General features: G+C 42.5%; 1 protein-coding gene across 7 annotated transcripts in view; it reads right to left on the reverse strand.

Moving 5' to 3' along the window:
* Positions 1-25,628, reverse strand: part of KCNMA1 (potassium calcium-activated channel subfamily M alpha 1) — a 1,226,483-nt gene that overhangs the window by 392,656 nt on the left and 808,199 nt on the right. For all 7 annotated transcript variants that reach the window (XM_069240804.1, XM_069240805.1, XM_069240803.1 and 4 more), the window contains exons 14-15: positions 21,200-21,355; positions 5,592-5,701 (exon numbers count right to left, since the gene is read on the reverse strand). In XM_069240804.1, coding sequence (XP_069096905.1) covers positions 5,592-5,701; positions 21,200-21,355 — 266 coding nt within the window. The remainder of the gene's footprint in view (positions 1-5,591; positions 5,702-21,199; positions 21,356-25,628) is intronic.

Consider the following 25,628-nt stretch of genomic DNA (forward strand, 5'->3'; position numbering starts at 1 on the left):
CCTTCCATCCCTCAAAGTGGAGTCAGGCTCGCACCTCCTGCCATCACTTGGTTGGAAACTGAGCTGACCACATTTCGCCATCATCATTATACAGGAAAGTGCATCGCTCAGTCTTGAGTACAGATTACCATTTTTTTCATTCCTCAGTGAAGTAGAATGATGTGCTTCTTCCACTGATCTTCCTTGAGCGAAGTATTAGAGAGTGCCTGTGAGCAATCTGGCAGCCCTTACCATTCTACTATGTGTTATATCAGAATTCTCTGGCCTCTTAACCTCAATCTAATATTTTGTGTCAGTGTTTTCCACTTCTCCTTACTTGAATTCTTCAGGTGTTCTTTTCTGTACAGTTCTCATAGCCTCTTTCGTGAGGTGGCAAATCCAGAAAGTATTAGAAGACCTAACATCTGAGAATTCATGAAGCCACAAGCGGTAAGGGAACCACAAGTGATGTAATTTGAGATTCTTCCACTGAACAAGGGTTGGCAAAACCAATTTTGTGACATCTTTTTTACTTTTTCAGTACATGTTTTGTTTTGCCATTGTTTTTATAAAATGTCGTAGAGGCTGCTGGGCCCTTGCCAATATAATAAAGTTAAGAAACTAAAAAATGTTTTGGTCTCAAATAGCACACATTGGAATAGTGGTCCTTGCACTGAAGGGGGCTTCTTGTATGCAGATGTGCTCTTGTGAAAAGGAAGAATGTTGTCACGCACAGTGAAGTTGGTCAGTGGTTGAAGTGGACTACCCTTCGCTGTTTGCTGTAGTGGGGGAAGAAAAATGGGAATTACAAAAAACAGCAGATCAATGCATGAAGAGGGCTGGCTGACTGCCCCATAAGTATATTTTATTAATATATATACTTATCAAGATCAAAAGATCTTGGCTAAAGCCAGACATAAAAATATTTAAAGGCTTTTTGTGTCTTTCTTTCTTTGAGGAGAAATCCCAAGCATACACTAAGTAAACTTCCTGGTCGGCGCTGAAGAAGAAACTGCTCTCCTGTGTCTAAAACCAAGCTGCAAGCTCACCCTTTGGCTCTTCATGGGTGTAGTGCGGGAGGGAAAAAGCAGCTCTGCACAAGTCCATACTGGGAAGTTGCATACATTGCAGGGCTGTCCTCTGTATGAGCTTGGTCCGGGGATGTTTGTGACTTTTCGTGCACATCTCCCTGTGAGAAAAGGATGGAGAAAAAGGATTTATCATACAAGGTGGTAATTGCAACTTGGGCCTCTCTGCCAGATGGAGGCTTGTCCTTGGGAATCCGGGGAATATCTGGGGGCTTCATTATCTTACTTTTCGCGTAGCCATGAAAACGAGAGCCATAACTCCACCTTGCCAACACTTTGCTAGTAACACTCTCTTGCTTAATTAAAGCACAAGGGTAATTAAAGTGCGGCTCACGCGCCCCTGCATCAGAGTGACCGTATTGCATTTACTCAGAAGTTGGGCTCTTCCATGCCAAAATGGAGCGGGGGAATAAAGCACGTTTTAAATGGGCCCCTTTGCGCCAGATTAGACAGCCTTGTAATTGCATGCTTTGCAGCAGCACATTGCAGATGCTCAGCTCGTACTTCATTGGCAACAGCAGTGACCTGCTCAAGAATGGGAACTTAGGTGGGTTGGAGGACAAATATAGAACGTGTACCTTTGAGTTTGCTTTGTTACCTCATTTACCTCTGTGTTGTCTTTTGGCATCAATGCTTCCACTTCCAAGTTTAGGATTCTGTAGTAAGGGTTTAGCTATGGATTTTGTGTGCTTATTACTAAAGGTTTCTGTAACACTTCTGCTTCTGGCTTCTCTCAATTCGGTCCGGTGGGGCGACAAAGTATCTGACTGTGGCTTCGCCACTAACCTTCTCAGTGTGGCTTTCTGTAACTTTTTGTTGTTTCTGTATGGAAGGTGATAGTTTGCAAAACCCGTTCTGTATCTCTGAACTTCTTAGGCGTGTTGTCTCTCTAACATTGGTCTGATTAAGGTCTACCCGTTGTGTATGCTCGGTGACGTCACAGCATGAGGTTCCATAGTGACGAAACACTGTGTTTGCCCTGTGATATCACAGCTAGGGGCTATTCTACGATTGTATTTTTTGTTTGCTCTGCTCTGTTACACCACCTGATTGCACTGTGATGCTTTATGTGCTCGTCCTGTGATGTCATGGCTTGTGATTGATCGGCGACTTTCCTTTTTGTTTGCTGGGTGATGTGAGCAATGGATGTGGTTACTTTGCCTTTCTTTTGTGCTGTCATGTAACAACGCATTGCTGCCCTGAGACTTTCATTATGATTGCTCAGTGAACCAACTTTGTGTTTTCTCATCTTACATTTCTGTGATACCGCTTAGTGTTTGCTTTGTGATGATGGCACATTATTCGGGTTTCTTTGTGACACCCCATTGTGTTTTCTGTGTGATTTCACCTCATGCAGCTACTCTGTGATTTCCATTTGTGTCTCCTCTGTGATTTAATCATGCAATTGCTTAAACTTCTCTTAGGGCCTTATTTATGAACACATTTTCCCGTAGACACAGAATGGGTAAAACCCTGTAATACGCATGCAGTGTCTACTATGTGATGTTATGATATGGTTGACCTGACTTCCCTTTGTATCTGCTCTGTGACGTCATTCCCATGTGGCTATTCCATGATTTTCTTTTGTGCCTGCTCTGTGATATCATACCATGTTTCCTCTGATTTTCATTTCCACTGGCATTGTAGCATGGACATGTAACAACAGCGTGTGGTTGGTCTAAGACTCCCCTTGCTATGTAAATTCCGTTGTCTTTGCTCAGTGACGTTAACTCTGTATGACTGTATGGTGAGATTTAAGTTAAGGAATCACTTTTAATTCACATGTCTAACACCTTCCACGACATAAAGAAGAATGCTGCAGATGTGAAAGGAGCAGGTTGTAGGGCAAGGTGGGTCTCTAGAGTAAGTTAGCTTCGTATGCAGCATGCTGAGGGGTAGATTTTACCAAGGCAACATTGTCCAGGCACACTCCGATATGACCACGTCAGTGAATCACTAGTTTCTTTCCAAAGTCTGGTCTTCAAGTCTGTGGTATCCTGTTCAAGTCCTGTCTCCTCTCCAACTCACTCACCATCTAGGATGTTGACTCTTTCAAAAGCCAATGGTTTTGTATGCTGAAACAGCTGTGAAGTAAATACACCTTTTCTAATAATGCGCTATTTTGCTTGGAGTGTCCACTATTCCTGCACAGCTCCAGTCCAGAAGTGCCAAAGATTGTCCATCGAATGCCTCCAAAGCTCTGTTGGGGAGGAATTCACACATGACCGCAGAATCGGTCACTTTACTCTCAGTTATACACCCCTCATCCACCACTCCATTAGATACCTAAACCTGTTTCATTTACACCTGTGTATGTTTGTCATCCCTTGCCCAACTCCTGTGTGTAATGCTGTGCTGCCTTCAAGAATAAATTCACACTTTACAAATGCTGCTAAATGAAAATATTCTGTGTGCTGATGTCCTGCACTAACATGTACCTGCAAACAATATGTTGCGATACACAGGAGTAAGGCTGTACATTAACAAGGACAGTCATATAAAAACCACTGCCTAAATCGTACCCACAATTTTATTGGAATAAATGAAAACACGTCCCGGAAGTAATATGTTAAAGTTGCTTGCATTAACCGTTTTATCTCAAACGTATAACCTTTATTTAATTTCCAGAAGTTGGGAAAATCCATTAATGTCCTACGCTCGGGCATTGGTGGAATTTCAAAGTCATATTGTTTTTGAAAAATCGAAGTAAACTGAGAAAAGACATGGAGAATGGTGGACAGGTGCTACAGATATGTAAAAAAGTCATTTTCTTCAGGAATCTTGTTCAAATTCGAATCATTGAAGAGTGAAGGAAACGAAACAGTGAAAACTCATATACATGAAATCAGGTCCACCGAACTAATCAAGCCAATATGTGAGTGTTGCCTGATCTAGGAATCTATGATACTTGCATAATCTTGGTAAGCGTCCATTCAGAAGTATGTGGCTGCCATGTGGCAACATGACAGACGTCCTGAAGGTGATATTACAAAGTGCAGACATTCTATACCTGTTCCTTGTGGATTGGGCCAAGCAATGACAAGACATAGAACTACTTGCATTTCCATACATAATATTAGGGAAACAATCTGTCTAGGTATTGGTGGGAGTTCAGTAGACAAGCTCCAGGCAGAGTTTTCAGTCAAGGCAAATGATCACCTGATCCCATCAGGGGGTTCTGCAACCTCTAGAGTAGAGGTTGATGGTAGTTGTTGAGATTCCAAAGTCTACAGGAGGTGACAGCATTGTGCAACCATGTTCATTCTAATCAGCAGCAGAAAGACCTTACAAGCTATTTGCAATTGATAAATAGCTTCTAACCACCGTCTCAGTAAGAGAATGTCTGTCAGACCTCGAACATTTCCAACCTTTAATGCAAGACCCCGTATTCACTCTCATTCATAGTGCACATAGTCCTTGCCCCACAGGCCCAATATTCCTTCCCAACCATATCAAAGTGAGCAGACAGAAACCATTTGTGTCATTAATTACCATTTTCTCCTTAGTGCATGGGTACATTGGAAAGAATGACTACTGGCTTGCAAAAGCGAAGAGGGAAAGCAGCTATATGTGGAACAAAATCTCTTATCAAAAAGCCATACATCCTCAACGTAAAGGCAATTCCTAATAAGACAGTTGGAAAATGGCAGCGGGTGGGGGATGCAGCACAGAAAGAAAAGCATGTAAAAGTGACGGAAGAAAGGATATCTAAAAACAATCTGTTCATCAACTAAACATAAAGGGTAAGACAAATCTTAAATCACTGAACAATTAAGGGGCATAGTTAAGAGCCCCTAGCACCTCCTTGTGCCATATTTGCATCATTTGTTTTACGCGAATGTGGCTCAACGAGACCATAAACGCTGCACCATATTTAAAAAGTGGCGCAATGCATGCATTGCGCCACTTTGTAACCCTTTGTGCTAAATTATGCCTGCGAAAGGCATAATGTATGCAAAGGAGGCGTTCCCCCGTTAGGGTGGCCCAAAAAAATGCTGCAAGAAAATCCAAGAGATTTCCTTGCGCCAGTTTTTTTGGGTACTTGTAACGCCTGCTCAGAGCAGGCATTAAAAGGAGGCTTCCATTGCTTACAATGGGCCTGTGGGTGCTTAGCAGGATTAGCGTCAACATTTTTGACGCTAGTCACCTAACTACCGCCATGGTGCACTATATTTTTAATACAGTGCAGACATAGTGGCGTTAGGGGGGGTGCTAAGGGGAGCAAGAAAAGTGGGACTGCAATGTGTGCAGCACCATTTTTTTTTTAATGCCCCTTAAATTTGGGAGTTTCAATGAAGAGGAACCAGAGTATGTTCCTTGATTGAGGAAGAGTGGTTTTGTTTCAATCTGAAGCTAAGGCTGAACTGAAGATACATGCAATGCTACAGATCAGTTATGTCCACGTCTTGTCACATTATTCCATATTATCATAAATGCCATGAGCTTCAGCTCCTTTGAAGAAGTGAATTGTTTTCAGTAACATACAACTACTAAAATAAACCTACATTAGAAGCAACTACTTACTCACAAACTGCCGGAAAAGACAGACCCACAAAGGCACTAGAGAGATATTCTGTATACATTTCATTTGCCACTCCTTCCAGGTAGTATTTCTGCCACGTATCTTCCTCAATCTGAAAAAAAGGTTAGGAAGACATGAGTATCATCACCCCATTTATTTTAATACACTTCATTTCCATTTTGCAGAGGTCTGTTTTTTCTTCTGAGTGAAATTAAAGAAAAGTTACTTTACTCTAAAAACAGCTCTCCAGCATTAGTGATGGAATGCCACATTAACTATGGAGTGAATCCTCGAAGAATTGATCGAGCATCGTCAACAGAAGCATCACACTGGGGTTCATGAGCAGCCACCATGCTGAAGATCGCTAAATGTACTGGAGAACAGAGCTTGAATACCCTGCTGTGGGCAGCCTTTTATTTCTTGTTTCGTCCTTGAAAAGGCGTTATTAGAAAAGTGCAGGTGATTCTTAAGGCTAGCTAAAGTGGCGACATATAGTCACAATGAACATTCTCCTCTCATGGTCAGCGATCTATAAATGTACATACTTTGGAACAGATGATTATCAGTGCCTATCTAATGCATACAGAATTCTCAGAAAGTACTTAAGTTAATGTATTTAAGTACATACCTAACATAATATTCAAAGATAATTGTTTGTTGAAAGTATGACCTACCAAACATTTTCCAGTACTTTCATTGTTACAGTTTGCCTAAAGTATGCCTTCTAACACGAGTGTCTGGAAGTTCAGGAAGGTGTCAATCTCTAGTTGGCAGCAAAAAACATTTGTTTATTTAGTTATTTTCTTTTTGGGTAGATCACTATCTTGTGATGCAGTCCAATCTGTGACATGTTTTTTTTTTTATACACACGTCAAGGTGAATTCAAGGTCAACTGTTACAAAAAAGCTTCACTTTTCATGATATGACAAAAAGATACAAAGTTTTGTTTTATCTGTCCAAAGCAACCATCACGATGGACTGTCTGGCATATAAAGCTAGCAAAATTTGTTTTGTTTGAGCAGAAGGGCTTTCTGGCAGAAATTAAACAGAAAACGCTTCATTAGAGCAACAGAATGCAGCAGTCGATAGGCTATTATTTCGGTTCAAATTCTGTGGCATACCAAGTGTGCCATAGTCACTAATGCAGCCAAGGAAAATGGCCCCTGCTGGGGTTTGGTATTGAATGACTTCTATAACTTAGATGCAGTGAGCCCCTGACGGTCCTAGGCCCGGCGCCACTACTGATGCTGCACCACTCCTGTGCACGAGACCCCTAGAGAGGTAGTTAATTCAACTCCATATGCCACTGTGTTTTCATGAACCATTTCATGCCTTTCGAGCAGTGACGCCTGCTCCCAGAAGCCATTCTTTGGCATTATGTAACACCTCTAACTATTTAGGGGCATACTTAAGAGCCCTGAGTGCCACCGGAGCATCACTCTTCATGCCGCTCCAGTGGTGCTAAGCACTGCTCAATATTTACAGGGAGGTTTAACGCCACTTTTTTGTTGCGTTACACCTCCTTGTAAATATTGTCACCTCCGACACAGTTTTCTGCATCACATGGGCGTGCAATGGGTGTTGCTGTGGGAGTTCTACTGCAACACCCATTGCTTTTGATGCTGCCTCAGAATTACGAGTTGTCGTAAACCTGAGGCGGCGCCCAAAAACTAACACCACCCCGGAAGGGGCGTTAGCATGGCAAAATGCTTTAATTTCTCCTCGTTTTTTGCTTTTTGCTGTATCTATGTGTGCTGCAGCAGCAGTAGCACACATAGAAGAAGCAAAATGTCATGGACAATTGCTTACGTGAAGGAAGGGACACGTTCCTGCACATAAACAATCTATCTCCTCAGTGCAAACACCCTTGCACTACAGTGCAAAGATGCCTGCGTTATCGCTAGGCAGCTTAATTCAGTGCCAGCGCTGGGGGAAACGCAGGGGTGTACCATATTCCTCTAAATACGGCGCACCCCTGTATTTCAAAAGAGGCGCAGCGTGTTGTTGTTATCTTTAACACAGCACCGGGCTGTGCCACTTTAGCATAAATCTGGGCTTTAATTCATCTGAGCCTCTGCGTGTTCCTGGCTATCAGTTGTGCTAGTGCTGGATCTTTGTGTACATTTACACAAGAGCCAACACTTTATGTCTGAGCGTGCAAATCTACACAAGAGCCATTTCATGGTCACTGCAATGATGTTTTTGATGCATAGTTTCACAATAACTAAGTCTTTGAAGTTTATGGAAAGACTCTTTAGGGAACAAAAACAACATCTTTACACAGTGCAACCCCAAAAATCCCCTGGAAGCCCATGAATAAAGGAATGGCGATACAGAAGAGCACAATTTATTTGCTGACATGACACAACTGTAATGTTAATAGATGAACTCTGGATGACACATTGAAGGCATCCATCTCCCCCACCTGCACCCCACGCTCCCCATTCAGACAGCACGGCCTACGGGTGCCCCGGCACTAAAAAGATGGATGGAGCACAGATGGCCTGGAAACCTGAATGAGAAATCAATTAAGACAAATCAGCCCCCATTGATGGATTTCCAGGATGCAAGAGCCATCCACATTAAAGAGATCGACACACAATGGTTGCGATGAACGGGGATGATGGATGGTATCCAAATGGCTTTAGTCCCAGAGAGCTACACTGTACGGAGAAGCTGGAGGTAGGCCAGTTATCATCCGTTCAACGCTGCCAAAGAACTTAATAAGTTGTGATAGAGAGGTACTGTATCATGCACTACATTTTATTTAGGAAGAGCTCCTCTATGATATACAGATATATGATATTTTAGTACCACAGATGATGTACAACATTACAATTTTAACCACAATGAACAAATCTCTAAGCAAAGGGCAAGTGCTGCACTGAAAGTAAATCAGCTCAAAGCTGTCATTAGCGGCAATCATATACACGGGTAAATATGATGACTCTTGTACTGTTAGTCCTACACCACCTTTATCCAGACTCAAGGTACGTCAAGGTGGCAGGCTGTGTATGAAGGTCATTTCTGTCTGGCACAAAAAAATGCTGTAAATGAAGCCTTAATTAAGAGCAACACTGTGCCCAGGCATCAACATACAATGCTGCCTGGCTGGCCGATCCCCAGAGTAAGAAAATAAGCAATGGACAATCTGAAAAGAGAGCGGGTATATGACATTTGCATCATATTAAAAAACAACAGGGTTCTAGATGGAATGCTTACATTAATCTTACCCACTGAAAACCACTTGGGCAGTATCCCAATCCATCGTTTGTCTCCCACCTTGCCACCTCAGTTTTAATGCGGGCATACCCAAATCTGTCTTAACCCTGCTCCTCAATGGAGCAGTCCAGTCTGAAATCCCAGGCTAGGTCCTCCCTGAACTGGAACACAAGTAACCTAGGACAGGGTTCGCCCTAGTTAGGGCTTTTCAGCCAGGTATATCTTGGTTCAAGTGGCACTGTGAGCCCGGTACCCATGTCTGGGCATACTCTGCAACTTTGGGTGCCAAATGCAAAGACAACAAGGTGATAGATGAAATGTTTGAATTAATCTAAGTCGCTGGCAATAGCTCAGGGCTACATCTCAATCCATCATTTTTTTGCCCATAATGCCCCCTCAGCTTGGACACATCTATATGCAAATCAGTCTGGACCCTGCTCCTCATTAGAACGGTCTAGCCCAAACTGTCAGGCTAGGTTCTCCCTGAACCGGAACACAAGCAGCCTAGGACCGATTCACCCTAGTTAGGAATCTTCAGCACAGTGAGCCCAGGACCCGCGTCTGGGCATACCCGACACACTTAGGGAATCAAATATGAAAACAACAAGGTGATGAATGGAATGCTAGAATTAATCTCAGCAGCTGGCAATTCTATGGGGCCGTATCCCAATCCATCATTTTTCGCCCACCATGCCACCACAGTTTGGACGCAGGTATGCGCAAATCAGTCTTGACTTTACACCTCATGGGCCCAGTCCAGACCGAATGGCAGGCTTGGTCTTCCCTGAACAGAAGCACAAGTAACCCAGGACTGGTTTCTCCCTCTTCAGCCCAGGTATAACTAGGTAACAGTAGCACAGTGAGCCCAGGAACCTTAAATGGGAATACTCGGCGCACCTAGGTATCAAATACAAAAACAAGGTGATGGACAGAATGCTTGAATTAATCTGGACCACTTGTAATTATTCAAAGCTGTATGACAATTATTTTTCATCTACCATGCCACCTCAGATTAGATGCAGCTGGATGCAAAACTGTTTTTACCCTGCTCCTCATAGGAACAGCCCAGACTGAACTGCCAGGCTAGGTCCTCCCTGAACTAGAACACAAGCAATCTAGGACCTGTTTCACCCTAGTTAGCGCTCTTCATCAAAATAGCTTGGTTCCAGTGGCACAGTGAGCCCGTGACCCACATGTGTGCATACTTGGTGCACTTATGGAGCCAAATACGAAAACAACAAGGGGATGGATGAAATGCTTGCATTAATCATTTAGGGCTCTCTAGCTAGGTATAGTTGGTTCCAATGGCGCAGTGAGACCAGGACCCATGTCTGTGCATACCCAGAACACTTGGGCTTCAAACAAAAAAAAGAAAAAGGAGTTGGATGGAATGCTTGAGTTAATCTCAGCCAGTAGCAAACACTTGGGAAGCAACCCAAATCCATAATTTTTCGCCCACTATGCTACCTCAGTTTAGATACAGCCATATGCAAACCAGTCTGGACCCTGCGCCTCATGGGAAAAGTCCTGCCTGAACCACAACAAAAACAACCTAGTACATAACTGGGTATGAACTCAGGTGGCACGGTGTAAAAAATAACAATGGGTTGGGATGTGGCCCAGAGTGATTACCAATGGCTGAGATTAATGTAACCATTCTATCCGTGACTGTTTTGTATTTTTATTCTGTCACTGTTAGTGGGACGCATATGCCCAGATGTGGGTCCCATGCACACTGTGTCACTGGAACCAAGCTGTACCAGACTGATGAGCCCATAACTATGGCAAAACCGGTCCTGGGTTGCATGTGTTCCGAATCAGGGAGGAGCTGGCTTGGCAGTTTATGCCGGACTGTTCGGCTGTTCCAACTGGAGTAGGTTCAAGACTGATTTGCATATAGCTAGGTCCAAAATGAGGTAGCATGGTGTGCCAAAGAATGAAGTATTGGGATGCAACCTGAGTGACTACAAGTGGCTGAGATTACTTCAAGTATTTCACCCATCACTGTTTTGTATACTTATTTCATTGCCGTAAGCGGGATGGGTATGCCCAGACGTGATATCTCATGCACACTGTGTAACTGGAACCAAGCTGTACCTGGCTGATGACCCATAACTAGGTCGAAACTGGTCTTGTGTTGCCTGTGTCCCGGTACAGGGAGGTCTTGGATTGGCAGTTTGGCCTGAACTGTTCCAATTAGAGCAGGGTCAAGACTGATTTGCACATAACTGGGTCCAAACTGAGGTGGCATGGAGTGCAAAATAATGATGGATTATGATGTGGCCCTGAGTGATTACTAGTGGCTGAGATTAATTCAAGGACTATCTCCATCACTGTTTTGTTTACTTATTGTGTCACTGAAAGTGGGATGAGTATGCCCAGAAGTGAGTCCTGTGCACACTGCATCATCAGAACCAAACTGTTCCTGGATGATGAGCCTATAAATAGGGTAAAACCAGCTAATGGTCACTTGCGTTACAATCTAGGGTAGATGGGACTTGACAGGATGAGCTTGAATGTTTCGATTGAAGGAGGGACAAGTCTCATTTACATATACCTGGGTCCAAACTGTGGTGGCATGGTGTGCAACATAACAATGAGGTGGGATGCTGCCTGAGTGATTACCAGTGGCTGAGATTAATTCAAGCATTATATTCATGACTGCTTTGTATACTTATTGCGTCACCTTAAGTAGGACGGGTATGCCTAAATGTGGGTCACAGGAACACTGTGTCACTGGAACCAAGCTGAGGCGCCCATAATTAGTGTGAAACCAGTCCTTGGTTGCTTGTGTTCTGGTTTAGGGAGGGCCTGACTTGGCAGTTTGGGCTAGACTATTCCGATTGGAGCAGGGCAAAGACTGGTTTACATGTAGCTGGGCCCAAACTGAGGTGGTGTGCAAAATAACAAGGGATTGGGATGCAGCCCGAGTGATTACCAGTGGCTGAAATTAGTTCAAACATTCCATTCATCATTGTATTATATACTTATTGTGTCATCGTAAGTGAGACAGGCATTCCCAGACTTGGGCCCCTTGCATACTGTGTCACTGGAACCAAGCTGTACCTGGCTGATGAGCCCATAACTAGGCTGATAACAGTTATGGGTTGCTTGTGTTCTGGTTCAGGGAGGGCCTGGCTTGGCAGTTCAGGCTAGACTGTTCCGACTGGAGCAGGGTCAAGAATGATTTGCAAATAGCTGCGTCCAAACTGAGGTGGCATGGTGTGCAAAATAACAATGGATTGGGAGGTGGTCCAAATGATTACCAGTGGCTGAAATTGATTCAAGCATTCCCTCCATCACTGTTTTGTACATTTATTGTGCCACCAAAAGTGGGATTAGTAAGCCCAGATATGGGTCCTGTGCATACTGTGTCACTTGAATCAATCTGTATCCACCTGATAAGCCCATAACTAGGGCAAAACTAGTCCTGGGTTGCTGGTGTTCTGGTTCAAGGAGGACCTGTCTTGGCAGTTTGAGCTGGACTGTTCCGACTGGAACAGGGCCAATGCTGATTTGAATATAGCTGGATCCAAACTGAGTTAGCATTTTGTGCAAAATAATGATGGATTGGGTATGAGGCCCCAAGTGATTACCTGTGGCTGAGATTAATTCAGTCATTCCATCCATTCCAGAGCAGTGCATCTATGACTAGGTCTGCCTACCTTGTCTAGTAGTGCAGCCAGGTTTGGAATGAGTAAGGGACTTAGGTATTATTATCCTCCACTACCTGTTCATGGTCATGTTTAAAGAGGTTAGAAGGATGATGGCATGTCTCAGGCAAGCCCAGTGGTGCACCAGTTCTTGCCTCCGTTGTTTGCTTTCATTATAAACTGTAAAAAAAAACATTATGCGTATGAACACAGTGTACTGTGATTTGGGGTCCATTGCCCTTTGCTGATGTATGGTATTTGTACACAAGTGTTTAATGTGGTTTCCCTGCTACGTCCCTACAAGTAAGGGCATGAACTATATTTGCCACTAATTAAAAAACTACAATGAAGTAAATGTTTAGTGTATGTCAGTGGCAGGCTCTATAGTTAAGGGACAATTATATATATTAGATACATACATTGTGTTTCATGGATCTGTTTCATGACATTTCCCAGAAAAAGTGAAATTGTTAGCTAGAGGCTCTTACATTTAGGATAGATGGGAAGAATTAGGCACTGATGTGCAGTGGGTTGAAGATTCTCTACAAGTGACTGGACAGCACAGAACAAAGTCATAGCGACCTCGTACTGAACACTCTTGGCTTCATGCAATGCCTCTCTATCATCGCTGCCATCTTTAGAAAGTTAGATATTTCACCATGTGGCAACTGACTACTTGGAAGCACTTAATTCGAGTACCTTACTGACCATTTGCAGGGATGGAAGGGGTCATATAATGATTTCAGGCGTACATGAGGTATTTTCGACCATAAACCTACATTTATGTTCGAAAATTCAATAGTAAACAGGGCCCTAAGTGTATAGGTGAGAAAATATAAAACAAAAGAAAGTTAAACAAATCATACATTTTGTTTAAAAATTATGGGCAGTTCAAAAACAAAAAAAATAAGTTGGCAATTCTATCTCGCAATTAATAAAGGAAATTAGAACTTTAAATTGCCTTTCTTTACTAGTAACCATTCCCTCAAGCTTGTGTGAAAAAGGGCACAATAGCGCCAATTTTCTTTCAAGGCAGATTACTGGATCCTCAATTAATGAAAGTTATATTTTATTTTCTATGCTATTATCTTTTCGACCTACTGAAGTAAATATTCCAACCAGTTTTCCCTCGTGGACTCAGACACTATGTTCCAGTGCACGACCAGAAACTGTTATTTCTAGATCACCAAGGCTCATTATTATATAGGAATGCTGTTTTTAAAATCATGTCTACTTCTGATTCATAGGCTGTTGGATAAGCCTCCTCCGCTATAGAACAGTAATTTCCTAATTAGCTTTTTGTATTGTCAGAACACCCTGGTCTAGAGGCATCTAAGTGACGATGGCGCACTTGGGGTCAATTCAGGCGTTAGTTGATGGATGTGAGACAAAGCTGTGTGTTTCCTTTTCTTCTGAAGATCAAGAAATGTCTCAAAGACCAAATATGACCTTGGGGGAGTCTCTTTGGAAGGCAGCTTGGACAATGATGGAGCAGTTATCGGAGATACAGCCTTTGAACCTTTTAATAAAAAGGGGAGGTGGTGTACGCAGTTAGCAGATCTCTGCTGAAAGTAATTTCACAGTGGTTTAAGGAGAAGAAGAGCCACCCTTAATCTTACCAATGCTTTAGTGAGAGACTGGCGGGATTTTTCAGTTCATTTACTGAGTGAATATACCATAGCAGTGGGTGATAACTCCTTGGAGTGCAAATCAGAATTTCACTGCCTCTGCTTTGCATTGGTTGAAGTATTTTAGTCCGATGAGGAGACTATCAAAAATAAGAGTTCTACTGGAACAATCTTACTGACTGTGAAAGTGAGAAGCTTCACTGACAAATCTAGTTAGGCACAAGGGAAGAAGTGCAAGTGTTAGATTAAAAGTTCGAGCTTACTCTGGGTTTCATGGTATTCCAGAGGTAGAGAACAGGCAATAAAACAGACCTGGAAAGTTCCTTCATTTTCAGGAGCATACCATCAAATGTCATTGCAGTGAATAATTTACAAAGAGTAGAATGGAGGTGACTTCAAAATAGCAACTACTAGAAAATGGTATTTATTTCTATTTACCAAGACTTAGTTCTACAGGGGAGTATATATCTGGCAGTTCGGTGGGGTGTGGGTTATGATGTATTATGGAGAAATTATATTTCATTCAGATATTAGTATAACTTAAAGTTTAACGTGCATTCTTTCTATTGGCCATGAATTGTCATGTATGATGTTTTAGTAGGAGATACATGTCTTGAAAATATAACTTATGACACATTCTTTTGTGACCCTGTTACTTGAGTTCATAATACTTTCGTGGAAATACAAACAGTTTTATTTTTCAGGTCTGGGCTTGGAAACAGCTTTAGCTGTTCCACCAGACTATTGTTTTTCCCCCAAAACAATACATAATATAAATAAACAGGGGCTTTTTGCAGTCAATTTTATCCTTTAGTCTGTTAAATTGGCATTCGCATTTTGCTTCTGCCCACCACAGCATATGTCAATGGGTCAACCCACTATATCTATTGGCTCCATTCAGTTTGACTAATTGCACAAATCTTGAGCACATTGCTCAATTCCACCTAAAAATAGTCCCTTTCTTTTGGGTTGCAAAGGTGGTTTAATGTGCGTTTTTTATGGTATTTATTTTTATATTGATTTTAATTCCCAGCTACTCATTTTTCCTCCACTACTTTTTGAAGCCTAGGTTATAAAGTTCTTCAGTGACGTTGCAACATTGTAGCTGTCCCTAATTCGAGTGCTTGGTTAGGAGTGATTCATTCTTGCGTCCTTCACAAATAATAGTAATAAAGTGCATAGTGCAACTGAAAAACGCTTGTTGCAAAAAACAAAAAAACAAAAATGCACTAGAAAAATAGCTTCAACGTGGCATGTTTTTAACTCTAAAAATTGTATTGCAAGCTTAAGACACCTATGTTTGGTGACAGCATTTTTACTTTTGTGGCAGATGTGTGCAATTACAATTAAAAACAACTATTGCAATGACTTGCTAAAACCGCACCTATTCGCCATGCCGGTGGTGCTTTCCTTTTTTTTTGCTTCCTAGAGCATGACACCTCCTAATAGCACATGCTCGCTATCAGTCACGGACATTTGTTAGTATCCACAGCATGTCTGGCAACAATATACCCCCACCCCCACCATCATGTTAAATATGTTGCCCAAGATTATTATACTAAATAAAAGGTTCCTTATGTGATATACGCTACACAGTCCAACGGAAAATTTCAGTTTTAGGCTTGGCATCATTTTATTGTTTTTCCCTTAGAAGAGTCTCCAAGTTTGCTTTAAGTTTTATCCCAGGCAGCCAGTTTCAATAAATCTTCTTGTTGCAAATGGTACTATAATGAATTAAGTCTGGAGGACTTCATCATTAATCATGTGCGTTTGTCTCTGACTGACTAAACATAGAAGACAGATTAAACAACGGTCTAGTCATATGAGAGGATATCACACAAAACACAGAATTGAAACTTCTGTTTCTGCTCTGAGAAGATATTCTGGGATTGCAAGGGTACATCTGTTTTTCACAACAGTGTATCAAACCCATGTTTTGATTTGGAGGGCGAATTTCGAGATCAAGGATTTTGACAAGGTGAAGAGAAACAAGATGGCCTCCAGGGTACTACTGCTCCTTTCAGTACAGAGCATAGTTATTGGATATCGAACCGGGCGATACTCAACTGGGAAAGAAAAGTTAAACCAGATCTGTTGCTTGCTTTATGCCAGGAGTGTTTCACTCCCACCATAACCATTTTGAAGATTAGTTCGACAAATCATATTATATAGTAGAATTTATCTCCTCATATACTTGACAAGGCCAACAAGTGCCCATAGTTTGCTTCCGGTTCTTGGACGTAATTTCGAAGTACAAAGTTGATTAGCCGCTGGTCGTAACTTGCCCTGAGGGGATGTTGGATGAGGTCCGTGAGCCAGGGAGTGGCTTCAAAAGTGATGTCTGCCAGGAAAGAAATGAATGTGATGAATAATAAATGACTGAGTTGTCAGGAATGTGTTCAACTTAAGAAAAGGAGGTATTGTGCCATCTAAGCAATTAGGCAGGACATTCCAAAAGCGCCTCACCCCGACAATGGGGATATCCATGAGGTGGGCATTTTGTTTTAGTTCCTTAGAAAGCCATCACCATGAAATATGATTCAAGTCTTTGTTTTTTTAAACATGTTATTGACGTTTTCTGTGTAATAGTAGAGCCCAGCAATTCGGCAACATTTATATCCTTATATATTGCCCTTTGTACTACATACAACTTTTCGAGCATGAGAATATAGCCTGCATCATATCTCCCTCCCCTTGACATGGCATTGATAATAACTGTTTTGTGGTCATGGTCTCAGCTCTTATTTATACCTATTGGTGTTTCTGCAGGGCATATTACACATAAAAAGCATGTTCACATCATGTGATTTAGCCAGTTCCAATTCATTTCGCTCAGCTATCGCAAATTTTTGCATATTTGTTTTATACAAAGACACGTTCTTCATGTGCTCCCTTCTCCACTGCCATGCTGCAAACTATGTTGCATTCCCATTCTGCCACTGTAGGCAGCGCTTAACTTAACGTTTCATCACTATTACTCTCTAAACTAATATGTACGCATAGTTTGCAAATATCTTCTGGCCTCTGGACAAGTCTGCTGTAGTGTAAACCCACACTTGAATAGTTCATGCTTATGTCTTAGTGTTCAATGCCACGTTCACCTCCATTTCACCTCAGATTTCTTGCCAGTGGCCCTTTAGTTTGGGACTTTCCCACAGTGTATGTGTGAAGGTTCTTCCCTGCCCACACCTCGCACAAAGGGGCATAGCAGTGGCCCCCACACCCCCCGCAGTGCGGGGGAGCCCCCTAGATTTCCCATAATGGAGTGGGTCCCTTTAGACCCTACTGATATGAGTGTGTGAGGGGGGTGGCCCTTCAGCATATTTTTCGGGGGGGGGGAGCTGACGTTCTGTTATGCCACTGCACGCACACCAAGCTCCTGATCTACTCATCCAAATTTATACAAGCCTATTTTGGTGTAATTTATGCTGTGAAAGATTTTTAGTTGGAAAAACCTGGTCATTGCTTTTACTGAGCTTCACTGCAGAATTTCTTGACTTCTGCCCAGGCTTCTCCCTCAGGTCCTCACTGTCATCCTCCCACCCAGCCTTATGATCCAGTAGGCCGTCCTTTGTGTTGACTTAGTTTGTGTTACTGCCACATAGGCATTTAACAAGATCCTGTTTAAAATGGAGGTCTCCCTGGTGTCGTCCAGCTCTATTCTAGACCTTTGGGCATGCTTAAATTGCAGGGATCTATATCTCTAATATATGTCCATATCACATTCTGTCTGCAGAATTGCTCTATGTCAATTGCATCCTATACTTCACTGAGTGTAGCTATCCCATCCTGTCCCAACTTCAAAAACCTACTAGAGAGGCCATCACTTTCAGTTGAGTTTCCAGCCACTAGTTTGTTGTGAAAGCCAATCTATTTTACATCCAATTTCCCTGCTGACCATATTCCAGACCCCATCTACCACAGCGGTCACTGGTGGTGCTTCACTAGGTAGCTCTCCTCCATATAACGTGTGTAAATAACTCTTAGTTCTCAAGGAGAACCTGTCTAGTCTACACACCGGATTATCTAAATAGGCAAAGACCTAGTCATTCACCAAACTCATTTGTGCAGCTTCTTGATATTTTCTGACATGCGGAAGGTCTATTCCGTAGCATCTTCCCCAGTCTGGTGCCAGCTGAATGACTAGGCCACACAGAGAGCTGTAAATCACATGTCTTTATTCCTCTGTGTGTTTTTGTGAAGTCTAATATTCTAAGGCAAACTCTCATACATTCTATTCTAGTTATTACATCACACACCGATACCGAGTCCTCAGGGAGCCATAACGGTTCCGCTCAAATCATGCAAGACACTGCTTATTTCAGCTCTGTAAGTGAGTCATTAGAGTGTTTTCAGAGCTATACATTCAGCACCATTTGCCTTGGCACTTGTTTTGTGGAAGTATCTGACAGGGACAGATTGTGGTGTATTATCCGATATAGTATAAGATTTTTGGCAAATATTTTATTTTGTAAAGGGTGGCTCTGCCAAATAGTGTGAAGGAGTAGCGGGAGGATGCTTGGTCTTATTAAATTATTTTTCACAGTCTCCATTTTACTGGTCTTTGATGTCTCTTGGAAGCCTCAAGAGGGAAACTAACAATGTATTGATACCTACCCATCTATACTTCTATATACTAACATTTGGGTAAGCACACAGACAAACACCCGGGTTAAAGCAAGAAATAAAGTATACCCTTTTGCATAAAAGTTACGTTTATTTGAAGGTCAAGTTTATGAAAATGGGAAAACTTTAGGAAAGCTAACATGTACAATCTTCCCTGACTTGTAGTACGGTTTCTTACCAATAAGAAACCACTTCAAATAATTCAATTCACATGTTCCAGATGCATCAGGTGGATGTTTTAACAGCACTCCAAACACTAAATCAAGGATCTCTGTTGGAACAGGGCTCTTGGTAGGAAGAATAAGATGGTTTCTTTGCCTACTAATACTTTGCTGGTGACCTATTTTCTATGAAAAGGCTAATGCAATGAACGGGTCAGGGCAGATTAATTAGTTATAACTCAAAAGTCACTGATGTGACATTTGGTATTACGAATGATGCCTTCAATTTTGCCAATTCTTTTTTAGAAGGCATTTTGACATTTGTAGAACTTGTTTAAGAACCTTGTCGCCACAGAGTTCCAACTACACTCCTCTGATTCTTTTCTCCAGAATAAGGTAGCATTGCTTCTAATAACCTAGGGGGTCTTTATATGTTTGAACTGTGTAATGATTTAATACTTTGTTTGTTAGCAAATTCAAAACAAGGGAAAAGACTACACATATTAGAAAAATAAGCAGTTAGATATATTTATCTTTTCTCTTATATGGCTAAAGAATAGAAAGTGTTAACAATAAATATAATGCTCAGTATTAGAATTTCTGTATAGCCCTGTCTCTGCCCTCGAGCCCACCCTTTAGAATGATTTGGTGTCCCATTAGAAACGTGGCAGAAATGTGAAAATAGTCAGCATACACCAGGCCAGTGGCCTGTGCCCCAGGCACTACAGACCTTACCAAAGTCTAATACCACTCCATATGAGAATTTGGTGCCTCCAGACTTGGAATTAAAAGAATGAGCTGCTAAAGCAGACACAAACTGGAAATGGGACAGAAATGTACGCTGCCTCCCATACATTGCAATAGATTCAGATCATGGCAATGTTGTCTGCAATCCTTGCTGCGAGATTCTCATGAAAGGAGCAAGTGGTCCAGGTGAGAAAACGATCTTTGCACAATAATGTAAATTATTGCAATCTGCAGAAGGGCATTGTGTAATCCATTCCTTACTTAAACATTGTGTGCACACACAATTTTAGCAAGGAATTTGTCCCAGAAAGCCTACTTTGGTTGCAATTTAGAGTTCTGTGGCGGGAAATTCTTGCCACTTTGCCCATACTTAGCTTGGATCACTCACTCACTCACACTAGACATTAGCACAGAACATTTTGGTGCTCCAGGGCAATGAGAGACAATTGGAGCCAATGAAGTAGAAACAGCTGAGACAGTGAAATTAGTTTAATAAGGTAAATCATTCCAGAACATGCTGACGAACTTGTGATTTTTGGTAAGTTGTTAAAGACCCTGTTATTCTAGGGATCCGAGCTTCACAGCCCTTGGCTGTAGTTTTACTTTGGTCTTTCATGCCTCATGACTGTATGATTGATTGACTGATTGAACACAACAGTTGGGCTGCATAAGACAGTGAATGCAAATAATCTTAAAACAAATAAGGCTGCAAGCCCCAAACCTACAATGGGAAATAAGGTAGACAGGACCAGCAAGAAAACAGAACAAAGAGCTAAAATATATGGTATGTAAACAATGTGAGGAGACAGCATGCAAGTGAATCAGGTGAGTCTCTTAAGTGGCTGCTTGGGCCAGTCTGAACTGGGATCCTGGAGATTGCGTCAGTGTAAATACTGTCCTGAACAGGATGAGAGTTTATTGAGAAACTCAACACTGCCAGCATATGGCTTGTGAACATGTGCATCTATCAACAGTGGTAGATGGGTAAGACGAAGGGAGAGGATGGCACATGGGGGAATGGCCGGGTGGCACATTTAAAGTGGTGACTGAATGACTATACTTCGTTGCTGTGGCATGATGAATTAAAATATAGTTTTGTACACTGGAGGGACAGTTCTTTTCATAGAAATTAAAGTAGTGTATTCCTTCTAAGTTGTGCTCAATCTATATTGAGGAGAAAGTATAACTTTTGGTCTTGCCATTACTGTACTGGCTCTATCATTGTAACTCATATAAACATCCAATGTACTCGGAAGTACTTTAAATAGTGAGGAATGTACATTTTTCAGATGAATACACAAACATCATAAATAGATTGGCATTAACTAATGTTTTTACATTTAACTTTAAATCTTCAACTACACAGTTATGAGATCACAAACATGTACATATTTATAGTCCAAAATGAGTTTTTTTAATACTCTGGTATGCTCTAAAACAGCTGTTAACTTTACAGTACTATTAGGGTCACCTAAATTACCAAATGCAGATGCAGGAAAAACAAACAATTGGGAAGAAATCCTAGCAAGACTCTGGGGGCAGTTGTATTTTCCCAATTTACACCAAATCTTACCTTTATGAATGACCTCATGGAGAAGAGGTTAGCAAGCATGGTTGAAAGTCCTTGGGCCAAACAGCTCTGGGCTATGAACCCAAGCTTCAGCTCCGCCAAGCAGATCGCATCGTCACCCTCCTTCCAGTTCCAGCTTGGGATGTTCAGCAAATGGGCCTAGATAAATGAATCAAAGATGACAATTAGAACCACAGTGTAGTAATTACACTACTTTAACATAGGCACTCAGGTGAACATACTCATTGTTTGCTGGAGTTAAAAACACCACCATTCGCCATCATCATGTTACTATACAGAATGATAACAGAAGAGTCACATTCTGATGCACTGGTACTGAATCTACTTGCTGGCTTGTTGTGGGTTGATGGCAGCTCTCCTAGGCCTATCCAATAGTAATACGATGATAAAGAAACTGGCATATAAAAATTCAAAAGTCAAGGCTTCTTCTAATAAGTCTTATTTACCTGCTCTTTGAAAAAAATAATAGGGACTCAGTAGAGACAAGACAGCGGCCATGTGAGTTGCTGTGTGCGAGTCCCCGCTCTCCTAGCATGAATTACTGGTTGGATCTAACCATGTGAGTGGTGTTTTCCATGAAATGGTAACCTGTGTTTGTGCTGATGCGAACTTCTGTTTGACCGTGTCGCATAGGCAGGGTCATTTTAACCTTCATGGTCTACAGAGCCTTGGCAGAGCACTGGCTTGGTGGCCAGCGGCTGTGAGCAAACACGCAGGCTGGGGGCTGCCGCAGTATGATTAGTCTCCAGGTGCAGACAGGCTGAAGGATAATCACCCACGAGATTGCCAGCTGTGAATGGTGCCAAAGGCTCCCGGATGCTCACGTGGGAAAGCAGGTACAGGAGCAAGCAAACAAAGGCAACTGTGTTTGCAGCAAGAGACTGCTGCTGTGAACCAAGTGCGTGGGCCCAGGGGGCCAGATCCAATCAGGCAACTTCCGTGTAGCATGTAAAGGGATCGTCAATTTCGAACATTTTCAAGGCGCCTACCAAGATGAAATGCACTGCAGCGTTACGGGCAATGCAGCCACCTGGTTCATGTCTTCCCCCTTCGGAGGACCAGCAGATGGCAGTGACAGAGGATGGCAAAAACCTAACCTCACTGATGGAGCTAACAAGGATCAAGTGGCCCAAGACCTATGTTTGCAAATGAAGAACATGGTCATATTGCCTCAGGTCAGTGCTTACAAGGGTCCTCTTTTAGCCTCAGTTGTGTGTCTCCCTGAATGTGATCATAGCCTGTGCGCAGAAATGAATGCAATGCCTAAAGACACTATGAACCAAGTAACCACGGTTCATCACAAGACTGACTTCGTAACTTTGAGCTCTGAGGGAATGATTGCAACTCGCGATGGGCATGTGCAGTCTGGGCCAAATCAAGTTAGTGGCTTACCTAGTACTACTGGGGCTAAAGTGGCTAGGTTAGCTGACAAAGGGCAGAGTCTAGAGAGAATTTCCTTTCCTTATCAGGTCACTCTAGGGACTCAGATGACTCCAGCTATCTGGCAGGGAAGGATTCCCAAAGGAGTTATTGTACCTCCATCGAGGGACTGAGCAATACAGTCTGTATTAAGAAACCAGAGAAAGCAGCCCCTGTGAAATCTTTGAAGGGAAAAACAGAAAGGAGAAGGACTATAAAGTATGCAGACCAGGCGATGCAGTGGGACTACTCATTGACTCAGCAAACGTATCCGAATTATGAGGATCCTCCACAAGGCTCTCACCCGGGCGAATCTTCAGAACCCCATCTCTTGACCTGATTTATCATACTATAATGCAAGAGCATGAACAGACTCAATGCGACAGTAGAAAGACTAGGGTCACCAAAAATAAACTTCAGGCATCAGTGAGGAGAATTGCCAAGGCCTGTTCAGATATTGGTGACCCTATAACTGCAACTGAGACCAGTGCTGCAGCTTAGAGTCGGATGTAAGTACTGTGTTGACACAGTCTGCCTTGCAGGATTCACAGATTTCAGATTTACGGTGGAAAGTGGAGGATTTTGAAAATCACCAACACCGCAACATTCTGCAGATTTTAGGGACTGAAGAAGGTCGGGAGGGCCCCGATATGTGGAGTTTTCTAATTAAACTATTTAAAGGTGGCTTTCCTGAGCATGAGAACAGAAAGTGTGAACTGGAGAAACAGAGGGCCCACGGTTTCTTCTTCATTAAAAAAAAAACAAGGGGTGAGGCTAGTAAGAGCCAAACGAAACCCAGGTCCATTTTTGTATACTTTACCAACTTGCTAATAAGGCAGGCGGTGTTTGAGAAAGCCCGCCCGGACTCAAAGAGACATTTTGAGGGGATTTATTTTTTTACTCACCCAGAATGCTGTCATATTACAGTGTAGAAATGGTGGTGACTTGGGCAACTAATCAACCCCTTTCTGGAGAAAGGCGGGGAAGCATATTTATTGAATCTCGCAGGACTAAAATCTGTGCATTAAGGCACACTGCATGTGTTTACTTCTGAAATTACGGCTAAAGAGTACCTGGAAAAATTGTCTTAAGGACGCAATGTATGGTTGAAGGTACCTTAATAGGAGTGGGGGGATATTATGGGGTGGTAGGAATTGGCCCTCTACCTAATGATTAAATGTCAATAAGTGGGATGAGTGTTTGCTGGGGGAGGGGGACAAGCAATCCATCTTACATACCTAGTAGTCAGGCTGTCTTGTATAGTTGGTGGAGGGTAGGTGAGGGTCTTCTCAGGCCTCAGGAAAGGGAATGGGGGTAGAGGGTTTCAAGGGCACAGGGGTTGTGGGGTGGGACAAGGGCGGGGACTCACAAGAAAAATTAGACCAAAATATGGTAAACTCATATTGGTCTGCAATACAACACTTACTCTCGGGCTGGTGGTGTTTGTCAAACAATTATGGCACGAAAAAGTAGTCTGTGCGTTGCTACAGTGAATATTTGTGGATTGAATGATAGTAACAAAAGACGATTTCTGGCAGATGGCATAACATTACTTCGAACAGATGTCATATGTATGCAGGAGACACATATCATGAGTTTCAAGAAACATTTGCTGGAATTTTCTGGTTATCAACTATTGGCATATACCTCCTACTAAAAGGGTAGCTGTAGTGGCCTGCAATAAAATGGAAGAATTGATCCGGAAGCCTACTGATAAATTTGGCCATTGGGTGATACTAGAATGTTTAATTGGGGGGGTGTAAGGTCACATTATGTTCAATTTATAGGTCTAATTTCGATGACCCAGAAATAATTAATCTTATTAATATTGAGTTAGCATCTTGTGCAATGCCAGTTATTGTATGTGGTGACCTCAATATTCACATTAACTGTAATCTGCCTGTTAGACCTGACAGCCTTAGGGTAGTCATCCCTAACTTTTTGCCTGCCTCCCCCCACTTTTTAGATACTGTTTTTGCTGGTTTTAAGACTCTGCAGGGCATATTTATACTCTGTTTGCGCCGGATTTGCGTCGTTTTTTTTACGCAAATCCGACGCAAAGCTAACTCCATATTTATATTTTGACGCTAGACCCGTCTAGCGTCAAAATTCTTGGAGTTTGCGTCATTTTTTAGCGTGGACACCTACCTTGCGTTAATGAGATGCAGGGTAGGCGTTTCCACGCTAAAAATGACTCTAAGGCATTTGCGCCTTATTTAAACTCCCGTGCAAAAATGACGCACGCGAGGGGGCTGGCCTTAAAAAATGACACTCAGCTGCATTTGTGTCATTTTTTGGTCAGAGCAGACGTTAAGGGATCTGTGGGCTTGGCAGGAGCCCAGAGGGGCACTCCCATGCCCCCAGGGACACCCCCTGCCACACTCGCCCACCCCTGGAGGACACCCATGGATGTGGGGACCCATCTCATGTAAGTACAGGTAAGTAGAGGTGAGTATTTTTTAAAGATTTTTTAAGTGGCATGGGGGGCCTAACTTGGGCACCCCTACATGCCACTGTGCCCAATGGCCATGCCGAGGGGACAGAAGTTCCCTGGGCATGGCCATTGGGCAGTGGGGCATGACTCCTGTCTTTGCTAAGACAGGAGTCATTTCCATGGTGGTTGTGCGTCATAAAATGACGCGAGTCAGGTTAGCGTAAATTTCTTTTACTCTAACCTGACTTGCACCATTTTTTGACGCACAACCCCCATTATTCCCTATGCCAGCGCTTCCCGGTTCGTGTCTTTTTTTTTACGCTCACCAGGCAGCAGCGCCGGCTAGCGTCATTCCATAAATATGACGCCTGGCTTGCGTGTTGGAATGGGGTTAGCCCGCGTTAAATTTTTTGACGCAAAACTGCGTTACCGCAGTTTTGCGTCAAAAAGTATAAATATGGCCCTGCGTACTTTACCACTGCTAACCAGTGCTAAAGTGCATATGCTCTCTCCCTTTAAACATGGTAACATTGGATCATACCCAATTGGACTATTTAA

The sequence above is a fragment of the Pleurodeles waltl genome, chromosome 6 (assembly GCF_031143425.1).
Source record: "Pleurodeles waltl isolate 20211129_DDA chromosome 6, aPleWal1.hap1.20221129, whole genome shotgun sequence".
NCBI classification, from domain to species: Eukaryota; Metazoa; Chordata; class Amphibia; order Caudata; family Salamandridae; genus Pleurodeles; species Pleurodeles waltl.